Here is an 18,412-nt window from a genome sequence, read left to right as displayed (position 1 = left end):
TAGTCTGAAAGAATAAACAAATTTGTATTTATTATTTTCATTTTTTATTTATGGGTTTTTACCCATCCTGAAAATATTTACGTGAGGGCTGATTATATAAGTGGCATTTACCAAAGCGGGGTGGAATCACAGTTGCTCTGATGGCCCAGGGTTTTCTAATCTGATATGAAAATTGGGATCATTTGTCAAGAGTGGCAACGAGATGATTCTGTGTGATAATCTCCCTGCTGGTCCAGGTAACATCTTCTGAAAGCTAATATGTACCTGAGCCCAGACCCCTTAGGAACTGCGCTGCCAACCTCTGCAGAAGGTGTGACCTGTGTCAAGATGGGCACTAGCAGTGGCTGCAGATGCAGCTTCTGGACTAGCCAGCAAGAGCGACACCTTGGGAGAGAAAGGAGCGAGGCAAGAGTGACTTCTTTTCTCTAGGGCTCCAATCAGTGCCTTTAATGTCAGTGTTTCCATACCTAAGATCATGCAAGGGACTCTATGAGCCTATGTCAAATATTGTAAAAAAACAAAAAAGAAAGAAGGAAAGAAAAACTATACCCTTATGAGGTGGGCGGGGGGTGGGGGTGACTGGGTGACGGGCACTGAGGGGGGCACTTGATGGGATGAGCACTGGGTGTTATGCTATATGTTGGCAAATTGAACACCAATAAAAAATAAATTTATCTATAAAAAAATAAATAAAATCTCAAAAAAATATGTATATACCCTTATAAGTGAAATAGTTCCCTGAGTAAACTAAATTGGCAAATTTAATTTCTTTGCTCTTGGTTGGAAGGGTATCAAGTTGATACAGGAACACTAATCATCTCCTGAAAAATTAATTATGTTGTAAAATTTTGTGATTGACAAAATTTTAAAATAAATCATCGTTAGTTCCCCCCCGCCAAAAAAGAAAAAAAAATCTTGCAAAGCACAGAACTAAAGATAAAAATATAGAAACATGGGACGCCTGGGTGGCTTAGTGGTTGAGTGTCTGCCTTCAGCTCAGGGCGTGACCCCGGGGTCCTGGGATTGAGTCCCACGTTGGGCTCCCTGTGTGGAGCCTGCTTCTCCCTCTGCCTGGGTCTCTGCCTCTCTCCGTGTATTTCTCATGAATAAATAAATAAATAAAATCTTAAAAAAAATACGGAAACATAATGGTATCATGATTGGGGCCACCGGCCTTGGCCATTCATGCTTCTCAGGGTTCTTCTTCTCATCTCCCTCCCCATTAGTCCCTGACAGCGGGTGTCCCAGACAGGACCCTGCCCCAATCTTCCAGTTCTTGTCTTCTCCAGATGTCAAGCATCAGGCTGAATGAAGGGTGTTTTGCTTCCTCAGAAAAGAAGTAGGACTTTGGCTGCCCAAGCTGATGCAGAAGGGATCTTTTTCTCATAAAACTTACAGAAATGCTTGGAAAGTGTGCATTTTTCCCATGATGTAAATCTTATTTACTGTATGATATTTTTTCTGGCTTTATTGAGAAATAGATGACATACCTCACTATATGAGTTTAAGGCACACAGCATGAAGGTTTGATTCACATTTATTGTGAAACGATGAGGACAGGCTCAGCGAACATCCATCTTTTCACATAGATGGGATAAAAAGGAAAGAAAGAATAAAGAAGAAAACATTTCTCCTTCTGACGGGAACTCTTAGGATGTATTCTCTTCGTAACCTTCCTATAGATCATACAGCAAATTTTAAAAACTATTGTTTAGTGCAGAGCATAACTCAAAAAAGAGAAAGGAAGGGAAGAAGGGAGAGAGAAAGAGAGGAAAGGAAAGGAAGGAGTGAGGGAAACAAGAAAAGGGAATAAAAAGAAAGAAGAAGACACAGAAATCCCCAGATTTCAGAAACAATTAGAGAATTCAAGACAGAGCAGAAAGTAAAAGCTGATGCTACAGTAACCCAAGGATTCTGAAAACCCCAGGCTGAGAAAGTAAACAAAAGTCTGGTCTAAGATCTCAGAAACCCAGAGCGACCCAGCCCAAGCAAGTGCAGACACTTCCATACTTCACTCTCTCTGTAAAAAAAGGACTCAGTGAAGGAAGATAAGACCATTCATGCCCAAACTTCACCTAATGATGTATGACTTCAGCCGTGTGCAGTTGAACAGTCACTGGAAGAGACGAAGGTCGGACGGTGGTTGCCAGGAACCGAGGGGAGACAGGGACGGGGAGGTAGCGTTCAACCGGGCCCTGAGCTTCAGGTTTGCAAGATGAAGAAGTTCTGGCGCTGGATGGTGGTGACGGTAGCCCGACAATGGGAAGGTACTTAATGTTGCTGAACTATGTACTTAAAAAGGTTAAGATGGCAAACTTTGTGTTGTGTGTATTTTACCACAATACAAAAATACCACGTAAGCATGTGGCTTAATACAAGTAAATACTGGCTGTATGAAATAATAAAATCAACTTATCGTGGTCTTTCTTACATAAAAATGAATATGTGAATGGACAAGTGGCACTATCCTTACTTCCTTCTAAAGAGTACAGAATGGAAGGGCGAGGGGAGGGTAATAGTGCAGAAGCCTGATAAACACACCCAGCCAGGGGACCGAGGCCGATACCGCCAGTGGTAAGTCACGTTGAGAGCATATACCCTTGAGATGATGTGATGAGAATAAGAATAGCACTGTACCGTGACTTCCACAAAACCCGTCACCTCTGTCTAACCATCAGGAAAACATCCAGCAAATCGCAACCAAGGGGCATCTACAAAAATGACTGACCACAGTGTTCCTCAAAACTGCCAAGGTCGGCAAAGTAAGGACTATCTGAGAAAGCGTCACAGCGAGGAAGAGCCTGAGAAGACAAGACAGTTAAAATTCCCTGGGCAGTGGTTATGTGCCAGGGACAGAACTAGCTCATCTAATTCCCCAGGAAACCTACAGATTGATACAGGTCTAGTCTCCATCATATACACAGGGACACTGAGGCACAGCACACTCACACAACCTGAACAGTAACATGGCCAGAAAGTAGCAAAGCCCGAATATAATAACCAAGTGATTACAAACCTGGGGAAGGTTTAGAGGGAAGGCGTAACTGAAACACTAGTCAACAGTAATATATATGATTGGAGAGAATGTATTGGAGCAAGTTATCATTGCTGTATTATTTAATTCAGACAAACATATGCATGATATTTTAATAGTGGTCACTAAAACAATAGGAAGTGTGCAAGTTTCCAGATAGTGGAGAGAAAGATGGGGAGAAAGTGAAAGAAAAACCAGTAAATTCAATTGAAAGCAAAAAAAGAAAAAAAGAAAAGAAAAGAAAGAAAAGGAGAAGAAAAGAAAAACAGCAAACTTAATAGAAAAAAGTCAGAAAATGAATGAAATAAAAGTAATCAAAGAAAAGGAGAAAAAAGAAACAAAAATAGCAAACTTCATAGAAAAAAAGTCAGAAAATGAATGAAAAGTAATCAAGAAAGAAAAGAAGAAAAAAGATACAAAAATAGCAAACTTAATAGAAAAAAAGTCAGAAAGTAAGTGACATAAAAGTAATCACAATAAAGATAAGCAGAACAAGTATCCTTGTTAACTGATGTTGTAAGATTCAATATTTTAAAAATCTAACTCTATACTGTTTATGACAGAATCAACTAAAACTCCATGACCTCAATAAGTCAGAAATAAAGGAGCAGAAAAGGAAAGAGTAACCAAAAGAAAGCTGGTTCCGTGATATTAACATAAGATAAAGCAGACTTGCATGGAAAAATCATTAAGGATAAATGTCCTGAGGCTCAACTATATAAAGCAACAAAACCTGAAATCGTATAAGCCAAGCGGAGGGAAATTCAAGGAGAAACGCTGGTGGAGGATTTTAATATACTTCTCTTAAAAATGTCAGGCAGATAAAGAAAAGTAGTAACGATACAGTAGTTTTGAGGAGCACAGTTAGTAAGATTGCTCTAAGGGACGTGTGCGGAGCCCCAGTTCCGGGGAAAGGAGGCCGGCATATCCCTGTCGAGTCAACACGATACGTTTTTTCAAAGACTGGCTTCACGATATTAACCAAAATTCTGTCTCCGTGAATTCCAAAGAACTGGTGCTCTGTAAGCCGTGGTTCCCAATCACCACGTAACAAAATTGGAACCCAGTAACTCCATAATAACTGCAGATTTTGGGGGCGCCCGGGGGCTCCGTGGTTGAGCATCTGCCCTCGGCTCAGGGCGTGACCCCGGGGTCCCGAGATCGAGTCCCGCATCGGGCTCCCTGCTTCTCCCTCTGCCTGTGTCTGCCTCTCTATGTGTGTGTCTCTCAGGAACAAATAAATAAAATCTTTAAAAAACAAATAACTGCACATTTTGGGAAACTTAAAGCTGTAATGTTTTAAAGAAGAATCATAAAGAAAGCCCCACTGTATTTAATTCGATGACTATGAAGGCACTATTTCAAAACTGTGGAAAGCAGTTAGACCAGTGCTCAGAGAGGAACGTCTGTTAGAAAATAAGGCTGATGTTAACCCACAATTGCTTCAAGACGATAGACGAGGGGCGTCTGGGGGGCTCGGTCAGGTAGGCACCCGCCCCGGGGTCCTGGGATCAAGCTTGGGGGCTGCTTCTCCCTCCCCCTCGGCTCCTCCTCCTACTCATGTGCTCTCTCTCTCTCTCTCTCCCTCCCTCCCTCAAATAAATAAATAAAATCTTTTAAGACAAAAAAGAAGAAAAAAATAAAACAGACAAACCCAAATACAGAAGAAAATAACATCATTTATGTAAATTCAAAATCACAAAACCTATCCGATAATGTTTTGGGAGAAGCACACTTACAGGATGATGTGAAACAGTCACGTCGCTTGTTCAGTGGCGGGGGGAAGGGGACGGATCGTGGGGAGGTGCGTATGAAACAGGCTTCGACCGCGCTGATCATTTCTTATTTCTTTAAAATTAGGGATCCGAAACAAGTATTTTAAATTGTTGACATGTGGGGGATATGCTGGTGTCTATTAGTCTATATTGTTTTCCAAATATTCGAAGTCCTTTTCAAGTTAGAGGAAAAAAGAAAAAAGAGTGGGGGAAATAAAAAAAAGAAAGAAAGAAAAAAAACAACCAAAATTTAAAGAGAAACACTAAGAAAAAGAAACAAGATTTCCTGAGGTTGTAAGTCCCAGCAGTGGCCGCCGCAGGCCCTTGGTCCACAGAAGGGACCGACTGGGCGGGAGCTGCACACCCAGCGCCCAGCTCCCGGTGGGCCCAGCGGCTCTGGACGCCAATGCCAAGGGCCATCACTCCGCCCTCTGGGGCTGGGACGTGTCCCATCACCTTCACCCCAACCGGATGAGCCTCCTGCATTTCCACCCTAAAGCAAGGTGGCTCCCCACTCCTGTCAATTCCTCAAGCACACGAACCATCACGCAGCTGTAGCCGGACACTGGTGTCCAGCCCAGAGAACAGCACGGAGGAGTTCCCCACTTCAAGGCTGCCTGGCCTCCCTACGCCCCGGCCGCTCGTCCCCCACGGCGCTGCTGCCACCAGGGCCTTCCCTCCCCGTTACACGCCATGGACTTGGCCTCGCTGCAGCTCTCACGGACGCATGGTCGTTCACACTGGGTTCGATTCCTAGGACAACCCTCCAAACATACAGTCACTCGTTTTGCTAATAAGGCGATGAGGCCCTGAGAGGTCCAGTGCCCTGCCAGGGACCCGGCTGTCCTGACACCTCGGAGGGCTGCTGTGAGGACTTAAGAAGGTCACGGAATATAACGTGACCTAACGCATAGGAAACGTCCCATAAATACCGGTTCTCTCCTCCCTTCTCCCAAGTGCTCATCGACGTTTGTTGAGATATTGCTCAATTAGTATCAGGTTATGATATTAAATGAAAACACAGGGCATAGGGTTCTTTCGGCTTATATTTTGCATGTTCATCAAGAAAGATCTCTGCTTCATAAACTGATCCGCTGGTTTTTTTGCAACAACATATAGTAAAGTTCCAGAAAGGGGATCAATTTAAAAATTCCTCTGACTCTTCATTTGTGGCCGAAAAATGACATTCAAATGATCTTATCTAAAATTATCCGACTATGAAAGGTGAATTCACACTTTCCTCTTTCAGAAAAGGGGTAATTCTGGTACAAAGCACTTCATGAAATACTTCTTTGTTGTAACGTGCTGCCTGAAACACGTGGATTTGGGATGGCTAATGGATATATGGCCTATGATGATGAAAACAGGAATAACAGCCTTTGAAACACTTCCTTATTTTCCCCACACACACTAATCAAAGCAATAACCCCAAATAGTTTCAGCTACATTTTAAATCTATTCCTTTTAAAAGACGTGACTTGTAGAAAGAACAATCATACAAGCATCAATGGTCATCGTCTTCAGTTTTCTATGCATGCATGACCGTCTTCTGAGAATGCCTGGAAATTATAGTGTTTTGACCATATTAAAAAATGGATTTCTTGAGACCTCAGCTGCCAGGGTAAATTGTAAACAGTAAGCACTGGATTTGATTCTTGGTTTTCCCCACCTTGATTTTTTTTTCTCTATATTTCCAACAATTTACTGTATAGAGTAAGTTATGTTGTTCTCGACAGCTGTTTCCTGTTTTTACTATTTTTTTCTTTGGGTTGATTATAAATCTTTCTACATACAGTGTTATCAGGTTAAGGACATTGGTAATGAGGACAAGGGAGAGAGGAAAGGACGGAGATCTCTCTCTCCTTTCCCATGTCCCATGAGTGTTATTTTAATTGCCCATCGCATTTATGAGGCACCTATTAAATGACCTCTAGGGCGATGAGAAGAGATCCAGCCTCATATATGCTCATGGACAATGGCCGTCCTGGGATGATGGTTGCGGTTCGGCTCATCGGAATCTGCTGTTCCTTTACTAAGAGCTCTACTCTGCTGTGGGGACGTCCCCAGCCAAGCTCAATGATGCGACAGGAGAGAGCCCGAGACAGAGTCCATCCTGAGACCAGATCCTCTGCTGCAACATCCGCCCTTGCCGTTTTGGCAAATAGCATCTGACGGTAATAGTTGCTATTAGTACACCTGGTGGGGGCCGGACACCGTCTAAATGATTTCAAATTATCCTATCAACCATTCAAGGTCGCACGTTCCCGTTGTAAGGAAGAGGGAGCCGAGACCTAAGAGATAAAGATGATCTCTCCAACATGATACAGCTACTCAGTAGCATGGGAAGACCTGAATCCAACGCACTCTTAACATGGACCCTAGGCTTACTCTGCTCTACAGCCTGCCTCGTCTCCACCTGCAGCCTTCGAGTCATCTGAAGAGTAAGGAAGGAGATTGAAAGGGTTGAAAAGTCCCCGAGACGTGGGTCACGTGGTACAGCGTGGACATGCTGGCGTCCAGCAGGCGCATAGCCGGGCTGCGTGGATCAGCTCATCCCCAACGATGACGCCAGACGAGGAGGCCGCTGGCAGGACTACGGAGAAAGTAATCTAATCACACCCGACTTCTTCCAATACTGCACTCAGCCTGTCACGGCTACCGCACGCCTGGCTGAAACCTTCCCTTCCTGGAGCTTGATTCTGAGGAAGTTCGCAGGGTTGGAGGGGCCCACGGATGAATTAAATTAACCCGCGTCCCCTGGGTGGGACCATTTTAAAAATCCACTTAATCGGGATCCCTGGGTGGCGCAGCGGTTTGGCGCCTGCCTTTGGCCCAGGGCGCGATCCTGGAGACCCGGGATCGAATCCCACGTCGGGCTCCCGGTGCATGGAGCCTGCTTCTCCCTCTGCCTGTGTCTCTGCCTCTCTCTCTCTCCCTGTGTGACTATCATAAATAAAAATTAAAATAAAAAAAATATTTAGAAAAATCCACTTAACCATAAAGGTCCAATCAGATGTTTATAGAGTATTTTTCCTGTTTGTCTGTGGATCTCTCTTTTTGGGCACGTTTACTGGAACAGGACTCATTCTAAGCCGGGTAAGCCACAGTTTTTGCAAACTGCATCATTAGCATGATGCAGAGAAGCGCGTAGGCGAGGAATAATACGACCCTTCTGGAAACCCCATCACCTCCTCCTTGGCACATCTAGCGCAGCGAGGTGGAAGCCGGCCCGCCAGCCCCAAAGTGCACAAAATATCCTTAGTAACCACAAAGTTGCGGTTTCCCAGACTCTGCGTGGCCGGGACCTCCCCGGTTCAGTGCCCGGGTCTCCATTCTGTCCCTCGCACTCCTTTAGAGCTCAAGGATGACGCTCCCCGGTATGTTTCTTTCAGGAAGAAGCCCTGGCACGTCCATCCCACACGTAAAGTTTTTAAGCATCAGCCCCAAACATTAGCTTTGCGCCTAGTGTCCTTGGCAAACTGACCGTCACCTTCGGCTGGACAAGCAAGTCTTTGCTCGCCTGTTGTCCTGGACTCAGAGAAACGCCCTCCACTCCTCAAACTCTGCACTTCCACGAGCTTGAATTTTGTCCTTTCTTCTCCCCCCTCCCCCCACCCAAGGCTTAGCTCAAAAGCCCGCGGGCATGTGATGCTACCGCTGCCTGACTACGGCTTCCTTGGCGGGAGGACTTGTGCTCCCTCCACGTCACTCGCTGTCGGGAGATGGGTGTTGGGCACTCGCTGGTGACCCGGGAGCTCGCCGTGTGGGCCGGCCTGCGCCGCACTGGGGTGCTTGGGTTTCCAGGGAGTGGCCTGCACCTTCCAGACACCTCTGGGCCCCTCCCGTGGGCGGAGAGCCGCGGGGCCCTAAGGACACCACTATTAAGTCTTTTCCTCGGTCCTTCTTCTCCACGGCCTCGAGGCCTTTAACGCCACCGCCCTTCTTCGCTTCCTGAGGGTGCACAGGCCAAACCAAAGCAGCCGTGGGGAGGGGCCCCCGACCCAGGCCATCCCGAGCCCCTCTGTCAGGCGGGAAGGAGCCGCTCACGGTGGGCCTGCCCCAGGCCCGGGCCTTGTCTGCTCTCACGTGGAGACGCTTACGTTCTGGCCAACTGACAGGAGAGTCACAGCGGTGACCGGCCCGCGGCAGGCCGGACAGATGACCGTCGAGCCCCCGTATCCCAACCAAGCCAAAGGGCAGAAGGGATTCTACGCGGCTCGCCTTGCTTCATGTCATGGACGCAGCTAGACGGCCAACGGACGCACAGCGTGTCTTTGTACTCAGGCCAGTGGAAAGGCCTCTGTCGGCCGAGGAGATGGAAAGATGCTAAGTATCTCAGTGGAGCTTATGCACGGGATCAGACCTCAGGGAAAGTCCTCAGCAGTTCCCAACAGGGAGAAAATATGCATCTGCTACAAGTCATCTGGGAAGGCGACTGGGATACTACATAACTTGCCACTAGAGGAAATAACATATCTGAGTACAAAAAAAAAAAAAAAGAGAGAGAGAGACGATCATCCCCCAAAAACCATGAGAAACCACAAATGCTCATGACAGTAAAGCTACTTTTAGAATCAAAAAAAAAAAAAAAGTAAGAGTAAGCATATTCCTAGAGTCTGATTCTTCTACTGTTCTTCGTGTTTGTCTCATTAAATACAATCAAAAGAAGAGAAGACCAAAATTGATTCAGGAAAATAAAAGCAAACCACGATCTACATGTTAAAATTCAGATTAACGACAATGAAATTTAACGTGGGGAGAAAATTCGGTTTCTTCTGACCTCTTTTCTTGGCTCCGCAGCAGACGTGCCCTTCCCCAAGGGCACCGAGGACCCGTGGTTTGAGGAGGATACTTTCCCAGGACTGTGGGCCTCCCTCCCGCCATTCACAAAGAAGCCGTGGGGGAAGAGCATCCCGAGTGCGGGGAGGGGCAGTCTGTGCTGTGTTTTCAGATGAAAATTCCTGCTGGCAAAGAAAAACGCCGCCAGATTCTGGTTCCCCTGGGGCCGTGGGCAAACCTGGTCAAGAGCCCTTGGCATAGGCCCAACATCGCTGCGAATACGCGGGTCGTTAGCACAAGGCTCCGGGAGAAGTGCCTGCTGGGTGGCGCGGGCACAGGTGCGCCGGGTGAAGAGAGGCCAGCCCGGTGCCCAGCTCGCCGACTGGGGCAGCCCCCCGGGTCCCCGTCACCCACCCGAGGCTGTCTGTCCTCAGCTCCGCGGGCCAGCCGCCTGGGTTCACGTGATCGTGGGCAGGCACCTAGCTTCCCTCGGCTTCAGTCCCGTCTGCGGTAATACAGACCCTGGGGGCGGCCTTCCCGGCTTGGAGCTGTTCGGGGGGAAGGCGAGGCCACGCCGTCGGGAGGGCCCCCCACGGCGCCCACCCACTGCAGCGGGTGGGACGTTCATACCTTCAGGGGCTGGGGCACCTGGGAGGTGCCTTCCACCAGGACGGGGTGGGCCTGGGCCCGGCCCGCAGCCAGCTCTGCCGCTTAGGGCTCCTCGGTGGAAAGCTGCCCGTCTCCCCCGCTCGGTCGCTCTGCGTGGGCTGCCTGGACTTGGCCAAGGGAGGCTTGACTGGGGAGAAGGAAACCCTCTCTCTGGATGGGCCTCCCTCGGACAAGAGGATCCACTGGGGACGGGGCACCAACACCTGTGACGACAGGTGGCTGTGTGCCCTGGGTCCTCCTCCTCCTTCCTGCCTCTGCCCCGTTGGCCCTGTTGCCACCATGCTCGTGATAATGGCAACACCAGAAATCTTTTGGCATCTGAGGTGGGTTTCTATTTTTCTTGATGACTTAAATGGCACCTTCTTATTATATATATAAAAAAAAGTTATATAAAACTATTAAATAAAAAGTGCACGCTTCCTGCAATTTTGCAAATCCTCTCTTCCCCTGCAATCCCCAGATTGTTACTGGCGACAACCTTCTCCTCATTTTTAATGATGTGCAAGACTGGAGGCTCTATAGTCTGCTGGGGATTACTCACGTGCCCCCTGCGCTTCAGGAATTCGTATTCATCTTTACAAAAGGAAGCTTGGATATCACCTTTGTGAAGATGCCCTGACCCAGCCACACCTCCTGGTCCCCCTGCCCTCGCCAGGTGCGCAGAGTCATTTGTACACACTTCAGTTAAAGCACTTAAAACAGTTCCGTGGCAGTTCTCGAATTCAATGTCTCTCCCCCTTCAAGGACCATGTCTTGTTCCTCTTTGGTACAAGACGTCGGGCACACAGACACGCAACCCTGAGCACGGCAAGAACTGGCTGAGTGGACGAGTAAAGCGCTATACAAATAAGACATTTCTCTGACACATAGACTCCGAGTCCTAAAATGATCACAATCAGGACGCTCGTGCTTACATTTCTCTAACGAGATGTTTCGCTTAAAGTCCACATTTCAACAGCTAAGTGGTGCTCTGGATTCTGATTCTCTTCTCCCCTTTGTCTGGGCCTGAAAACTCAAAATTCTAACTTCACTGAAAATTGTAAAGCTGGAAGAATTTTGAGATGGATGGTGGTTTATTTTTCAAGTGCCAGACGAACATTCTGAAGCATATAGCATCTTTGGCCATGGGCTTTGTTCGTTGACACCAGAACATTCCAGGAAATGACATTTCAAATAAACAGATTCGAGTCCAGCAAAGCACAAACACAAAGAAGCATTCAACAGCATTTCACAGCAAATAGCCTTCTGTTGACAGCTACTCAGGAATGACTGATTATATTTGCAAAGCACCAGTATCTCTTCTGTTAGATTAATTGAATATAGTTTTAGCTGATGGCCTGGGCTAAAGAGGGAATCTATAAGAAGAGAACAAGGGAGAAGGGCTCAGAAGGATGACTCTCAGGACTATATTCCTAAATATCAGAAATCCTGCCTGGAACAACACTTCAAGTTCATAAGCCCCATGGAAGGACTTTGCTGGGCTGCATGACATATCATCCAAGGAGCATCAGTCAAAAGGAGTCACTTTTCTTGGAAAAAAAAAAAGAGATTGCCACGGAGCTTTCATATATCACCACTTAAGCAGTCTGGGCTTATTAATATAATTAAGTAATATAATCATGAGCCCATTTCCCAAAGTCGTATTTCTTGTTCAAGTAGATCAGTGATTTTCTTTTTTTTTTATAATTTTATTTTTTATTGGTGTTCACTTTGCCAACATATAGAATAACACCCAGTGCTCATCCCATCAAACAGAACTCATATGTCACACGTTAGACCCGGTTCTTCACATTAAAACGCGGAGGCAGTCTACAAATCGAAATCCACCACTTAATTTTGACTTTAGAATCAAAGAGTAAGATTTAATAGGGAAAATCACAGTAAGATTTAACGGGTACAGTCTCCAATGAGGTAGAGAGTGGAGACCGGGCAGGTGACCTACGCTGGCACTGGAGGCAGAAAGTGGATAAATTCAGATTCCTGGGAATTTAGCACGCAAGTAGAAAACAGGTGAAGGGATCACTGGATGTCCTTCACACAAGAGACGGCAACTTAAATAGTAAAGAGAAAGCATATTCCATACACAGTGGGCGGACCTAGAGTTACATCACGCAACTACCATAGTAAGTGAGGAAGCAGTGTGATGACTAATGGGAACGGGGTAAAAAACGTACCCGGTACTGTCAGAGTCAGGCTTACGAAACAACACAAGTTGACGTTTGTTGAGTTCTTGGGTTGGGTCAGGCGCTGCTCTAAGTATGTTATGTGAACAGACTAATTTTCAAAGCAATTCTGTGAGATTGGAGCTATTATTGTCCCAATCTCACAGATTAGAAAGCTGAGGCACAGAGAGGCAAAGGCCACATGCTTAGTAAGATGCGGGGCTGAGGTAGGAACTCAGGCGTCTGGCTCCAGAGCCTGCTGCCTTTTGAATAGTATGCTGCCTCTTAACACCCACTCAAAAAAAATAGAACTCCTTGGGGTGCCTCGGTGGCTCAGCCAGTTGAGCATCCAGTTCCCGGTCTCAGCTCAGGTCATGGTCTCAGGGTCATGAGGTGGAGCCCAAGCGTCGGGCTCCGCGCTCAACAGGGGTTCTGCTTGAAAGTCTGTCCTTCTCCCCCCTCCGTCTCCCTCCATCCTTCTCCCCGCTTGCTCACTCTCTGAAACAAATAATAAATCTTAAAAAAAAGGAAATATTACTCTCCGTTTCAGAGTTTTATTCATATGTTTACATAGGATTTCCAGAAAACTCTAGGAAAGGCAAGTCCTGAATTGAAGGAGACTGGTTTCTAGCTATCAAAAGCAACAGAAGTCAGTGCCGGAAAAGATACTCAATTCCCCTTTGCTTGCTGTTATTTCATCTATGCAATTGAATCCAACTCAATTAACGGTGACTTAGGGTACCATGCTGAGCACCACAAAAGCCCAGAGAAGGCATCACCTTTATTCCCATCCAGGGCAGATAAAATACTCTGGAAGCTTACAATTAAAAGAGATGAAGAGGAAAAAAAAAAAAGAGAGAGAGAGAGAGAGAGATGAAGAGAGAGAAGACCAGAGAGTTAAAATGACCTGCCCAAGGCCAAAAAGAGTAGTTGAGTCATGGAGGGACACAAGCTCCAATTCAGAGGGGCCCGGTTCTCTTGTCGCTCCACCACTCTTTCTAATCAAGTTGGCCAAACACCTCAAAATTAACCTCCTAAATGCGTATCTGGGCCCTGTAAGGAGGAAAATGTTTAATATCTGCCTGTCTCGTGTCTAGAACCCACTTCCTTCCGGAATGAAGATAAAGACAGAACAGATCACAAGGGGGGCATTTTTAAGGGAAGGGGGAGAGGACTCAAATGTAGGGTTTCCCAGATCTTCTCTGAAGGGATGTATGTTTGGGGCTTTTATTTGCTGGACAATTCACCTCTTTCAAACCTTCCCCAGTTCTAAAAGCAGACCTTGAAATTACATGTTTGTTGGCACCTATGTGAGCAGGTGCGTCTGTAGGTTCCAACTCTATCCTAAGAGTCCTAAGAAGAGAGGATGCTCTTTAAGTCTCCGGGTATGCCCAGCTCTTACAAACTGCCTTCACACAGGATGTGTTCAGCTTGGGAGCAATGTTAAAAGTTTGGGTATCTTTCCAATTAGTTTGTTTTCTTTCCCCTCAAAATGGCCCTGTATTAGGTCTTTTAGTGATTTTTTTTTTATTAGATCATGTTAGCGGACCAATTTTATGCATTCCCCTACCACCACCCCCAACCTGCCAAGGGACATTTGGCAACGCCTGGAGACATTTTTGGTCGTTACAGCTCGAGGAGGATGGTGCTTATTGGCATCCAGTAGATAGAGGCCAGGGGTGCTGCTAAACATCCTGTGTGAGACAGGCCCCACAACACAGAATTATGTGGCCCCCAACGTCAGCAGCGTCAAGGTTAAGAGACGCTGGCCTATTTAAAAGTAAAAAAATGCACATTCACCTTTCTATCTCGCCACTTTTAAGACACAACTAAAACATAAATCAAAATGTGGGAAATATCAGAAAGGGAGACAGAACATAGTGACTCCTAACTCTGGGAAATGAACAAGGGGTTGCAGAAAGGGAGGTGGGCAGGGGGTGGGGGCGACTGGGTGACGGGCACTGAGGGGGGCACTTGATGGGATGAGCACTGGGTGTTATGCTATATGTTGGCAAATTGAACACCAATAAAAAATAAATAAAAAATAAATAAACACAGGTACTTGAAAAAAAAAATGCTACACCAAAGATTTGCCCCAAGCAAGACCGTTTCAGCAATCTATTGTTAATACGCCAATTATTTAAGGGGCTTATTTACGGGATTGGAAGGGTTCATTAAACACTAGAAGAAATGGATGCGTTTAAACATTTATGTTTAAGTCAGCAATGGAGAGTCTTCTCCAAAGAGGATGATCTCGTGTTTACTCTGTCTGAGGCGGAGGCATTCCAGTTACGACAGAAAACATTCTGCTGACGAGGCATTTTACAGCCACCCCTGCCCTGACTCAGATGTGGGGCTCTTACTTCAGATTGTTTCATTATTTCTAACCTCACTCACAATCTGACCAGCGCACAGAGAGGAAATGCATGTTTTTGTTCACAGAGAGGGTCACCAAACGCTGCTTTCACCATCAGCTTTTTCTCTTTAGGCCTGTCCATCTTCCTCACGTCTAGGTTTCCCTGGAAGTTCCAGTTCTGCAGCCTGGATTCCTTGTTGTGGCTCAAGGAATCATCCCTTCGGTTCTGTGCCTTTCTCCTTGACTTTTGCCCCTGAAGGACGGCTGCGTGAGGTTAGCTCAACAGCCTGACAGTGTCAAGATGAACAAGGAGGAGGAGGCAGGGGGAGCTGCTGACTTTTCTTTGCACTTGGTCATGGCTTCCTTACATGGTCTTAGCCGATGTGGCTCCGTTCTCTACAGCTTTGTTTGCTTGCTCATTTTCCCTAGGGCTGATTATGTCTGAAGCTTTGGCTGTCTGGCGCACACTTGAATAAAATTTCTTTAAGGGGACAAATTTCTTCTTTTCTTGGATTCAACTGACAAAAAAACACATAGACCTCAGGAGGGTCTTGGAACATATCACAGTAATTTATCTGTTTAGTATTTTCTGTGTTGAGTTAAACATGTCACTGCTAGAGATCCCCACACATTGGTTAACGACTTTCTAAATATTTACCAAGATCTTTAATAAGCGAGAGTGCTTCCCATGATATAAAGGCTCCACCACCATCATCCATGGCACCCTGCCCAACGTCCCAGCTGTCCAGATGTCCGCTGACCAGAACAACCTAGAACAAATAATAAAAAGAGGAAAAAAATAAAACTAAGCAGAAATGACATCAAAGAGGAAGCATTCACAGTCATTACAAATACAGATATGAGGCTTTTGTATTTTCTTTTCGATCTTTATGTCTTAAAAGATCTGTGTCATTACCAGCGGATAACCTGGTGGAAGGCGTTACAGGAGGGGTGGCAGGCCCTCCAATAGCAATAAAAGTCCTCACCTTGTACTTCTCTTTATTGGTATAGCTTTGAATACTAAAGTAAAACCGTTTGTTACTGACCCAATGTTCGACAATTTTATTATATGGCTTAAAATATAAACGACATAAAATGGAGCTCAAAGCTTCAGCCATATTCTCAGCTGTCTCGCATTCTAGCAGACATATGTTGGATTGAGTTCAAATGGAAACATGAGAAGAATAATTAATTTTAAAAAAGATTATGCTTTGTGTATTATAAAATTATTCTGATGTTGAACAAATAAATATACTGGAGCTACAAACGAGAGTCTAATCAAAGAACTTCTTAAAAAATTCAATCTATATTAGTGTTAAGTAAGTCTACAGGTTATATTATAAATTTTAAGTCACCATAGGTTTAAATTTTTTTCAAGAATCATTAGTAATTTTCCCCAGGAAAATGTAAAACATATTTCAACAAAACTTTATTTTGTGAAAGCATTTTAAAGGAGGCAAGTAAAATGATGCTCAGTTAATGGGATATCCATATGGAAAAATTGTATCTTGACCTCTGTTGCATACAATCTACAATGTCAAATCAGCTGAATTACAAATCTAAATAAAGATGTCAGAGGAAAGCATAGAACAGCTTTGTCAACTTGGAGTAGGCAAAGATTTCTTAAACTGAACACAAAAAGCACAAAACATAGAAGAAAAAATAAATTGAACTTTTGAAAAATGAGGAATATCTATCTATTCATTCAAAAGATTCCATTGCAGGAGCGAAAAGGCAACCCACAGAGGAGAAGATATTTACAATACATATAAATAGCAAAGGAACTATACCCAGATGATATAAAGAATTATATATCAAATATATATATATATATCAATATATATCAAATAAATATAGATATCAAATAAATATATATATTATATATAATAAATATATATATATATCAAATAAAGAGAAAGGCAACTGCTAAAAACATGCGCAAAAGACTTGAACAGACAACTCACAAAAACAGATACACGAATACTAATAATCATACAAAAGGGTACTTGGGTTTGCTATCATCAAGGAAATGTAAAGTAATCCACATTCAATACACATCCACCAAAATAACTTGAATAAAAAAGGCAGAAAATGTTGAATACTGGTGAAGAGATGGAGCAACTAGAAGCCACCGCCGGTGCGGTACCATTGCTGACAGCCACTCCAGAAAACTGGCTTATCTACTAAATCTGAACGTACGCACACCTACGCCCCAACACCTCCACTCGTATATATTTCCAACAGGAGTGTACATATACGTATATTTTCACCAAAAGAGATGTACTAGAATGTTCAGAATATTCAGAAGTCCCCCAAAGCCCTCCGCAGAAGGAAACTATTTAAATGCCTGTTAACAGCAGAATGAGTAAGTTGCCTTGTATCGCTCGATGGAACACTACACAGCAGTACGAACGCACAAACGCAGCACGTGATCGATGGCGATGAATCTCATGAACATCATGAAAAATGAAAGAAGCCAGACACAAACTAGTATATCATGTATAATTCCGCATACATAAAATATAAAAATTATCAAAACAGGAGAATGGTTCCCCAAGATGAGAAGGGTTGGTGACACAAGGCGGGGCCAAGGGAGGCTTGGTCACATTCTGCTTAGTGAGCTGGGGACCAGGTGCTCAGTTTGTAAAGACGCTTACCTTGTTACACACTTGGGATCTGTGTGCGTTCTCTGAGGATATTACATAGCAATTGATGTCCATGCACACACAGCACGGAGCGAGCAAGCCAAAGTTGAACCAAGCTTCTTGATCAATGAAATAGAAATGCCCCCATGACTTTGGGGAAGCAGGATTTGGGTTCTGAAATACCAGGGTGACCCCTTGTGCTGCCTGCTTCCCTGAGCAGCTGCAGGAGCTCCACTGACTCCGTCTACACACACACACACACACACACGGTCTACATGACCTCACTGTAGTCACAAACAAGTACAACGCCTTGTAACTAACAGGCCTAACAAATGGCCATGTAATGAACCCAAATGGATTGTTTCTAAGGAAATAAAAAGAAAGAAGAAGAAGAAAGAAAAAAAAAAGCATGTTGCAATAGCAGGAAATTCTGATTCAGAAACTGGTGTAATCCTGTGTGGGATGAACAAGCCACTTAGTCAATGTTCTCACCATCCTCAAAGCCATTTTCCCAGTGAAGTTAGAGTCCCAGTGAATTAAGAGTGTCAAAATGTGTTTTGATGATGTTTTGTTTCCCAGTTAGCAGTAAGAGCAACTAACTCGAGGCAGCTATTATTTTATCCTTCAGAATAATTGAGGTTATTTTATCATCACGCATCTTAATGTTTTCTAAAACGCCTCCATTAGCCCACCCAGAATTATCAAATAAATAATTAAAAGATGGGGGGAAATGGTTTTGAATGATAGGAAACTAAACGATATCCCAGAAAGTATGGCCTTTAACACAGTGCTAGAGAAGAATGCTCACAAACCACTTACATTATGAGAGCTGGTTTTAATATTTCTTTAATCAGAAAAGGTACTGGGGGCCACCGTGGGATAGTAGTTACAATTGTGATACGAAAACGAGGTCCCGGCAATTCGGGAGCACGTTCACTGACTTGAGTTCTCCCAAGCAGAAGGGCTCTCCCGGCCTGGGAGGATGGGAGCCC

The 18,412-nt window shown here is 44.9% G+C and overlaps 1 protein-coding gene across 3 annotated transcripts in view; it reads right to left on the bottom strand.

Annotated features, from left to right (window-relative positions):
- Positions 1–18,412, bottom strand: part of CPQ (carboxypeptidase Q) — a 409,933-nt gene that overhangs the window by 134,899 nt on the left and 256,622 nt on the right. For all 3 annotated transcript variants that reach the window (XM_055303503.1, XM_055303502.1, XM_055303504.1), the window contains one exon: positions 15,434–15,545. In XM_055303503.1, the coding sequence (XP_055159478.1) occupies positions 15,434–15,545 (112 nt within the window). The remainder of the gene's footprint in view (positions 1–15,433; positions 15,546–18,412) is intronic.

Source organism: Nyctereutes procyonoides, unplaced genomic scaffold (genome assembly GCF_905146905.1).
Source record: "Nyctereutes procyonoides isolate TBG_1078 unplaced genomic scaffold, NYPRO_anot_genome, whole genome shotgun sequence".
Classification (NCBI taxonomy): Eukaryota; Metazoa; Chordata; class Mammalia; order Carnivora; family Canidae; genus Nyctereutes; species Nyctereutes procyonoides.
This window is presented reverse-complemented; position numbering and strand designations above follow the sequence as displayed.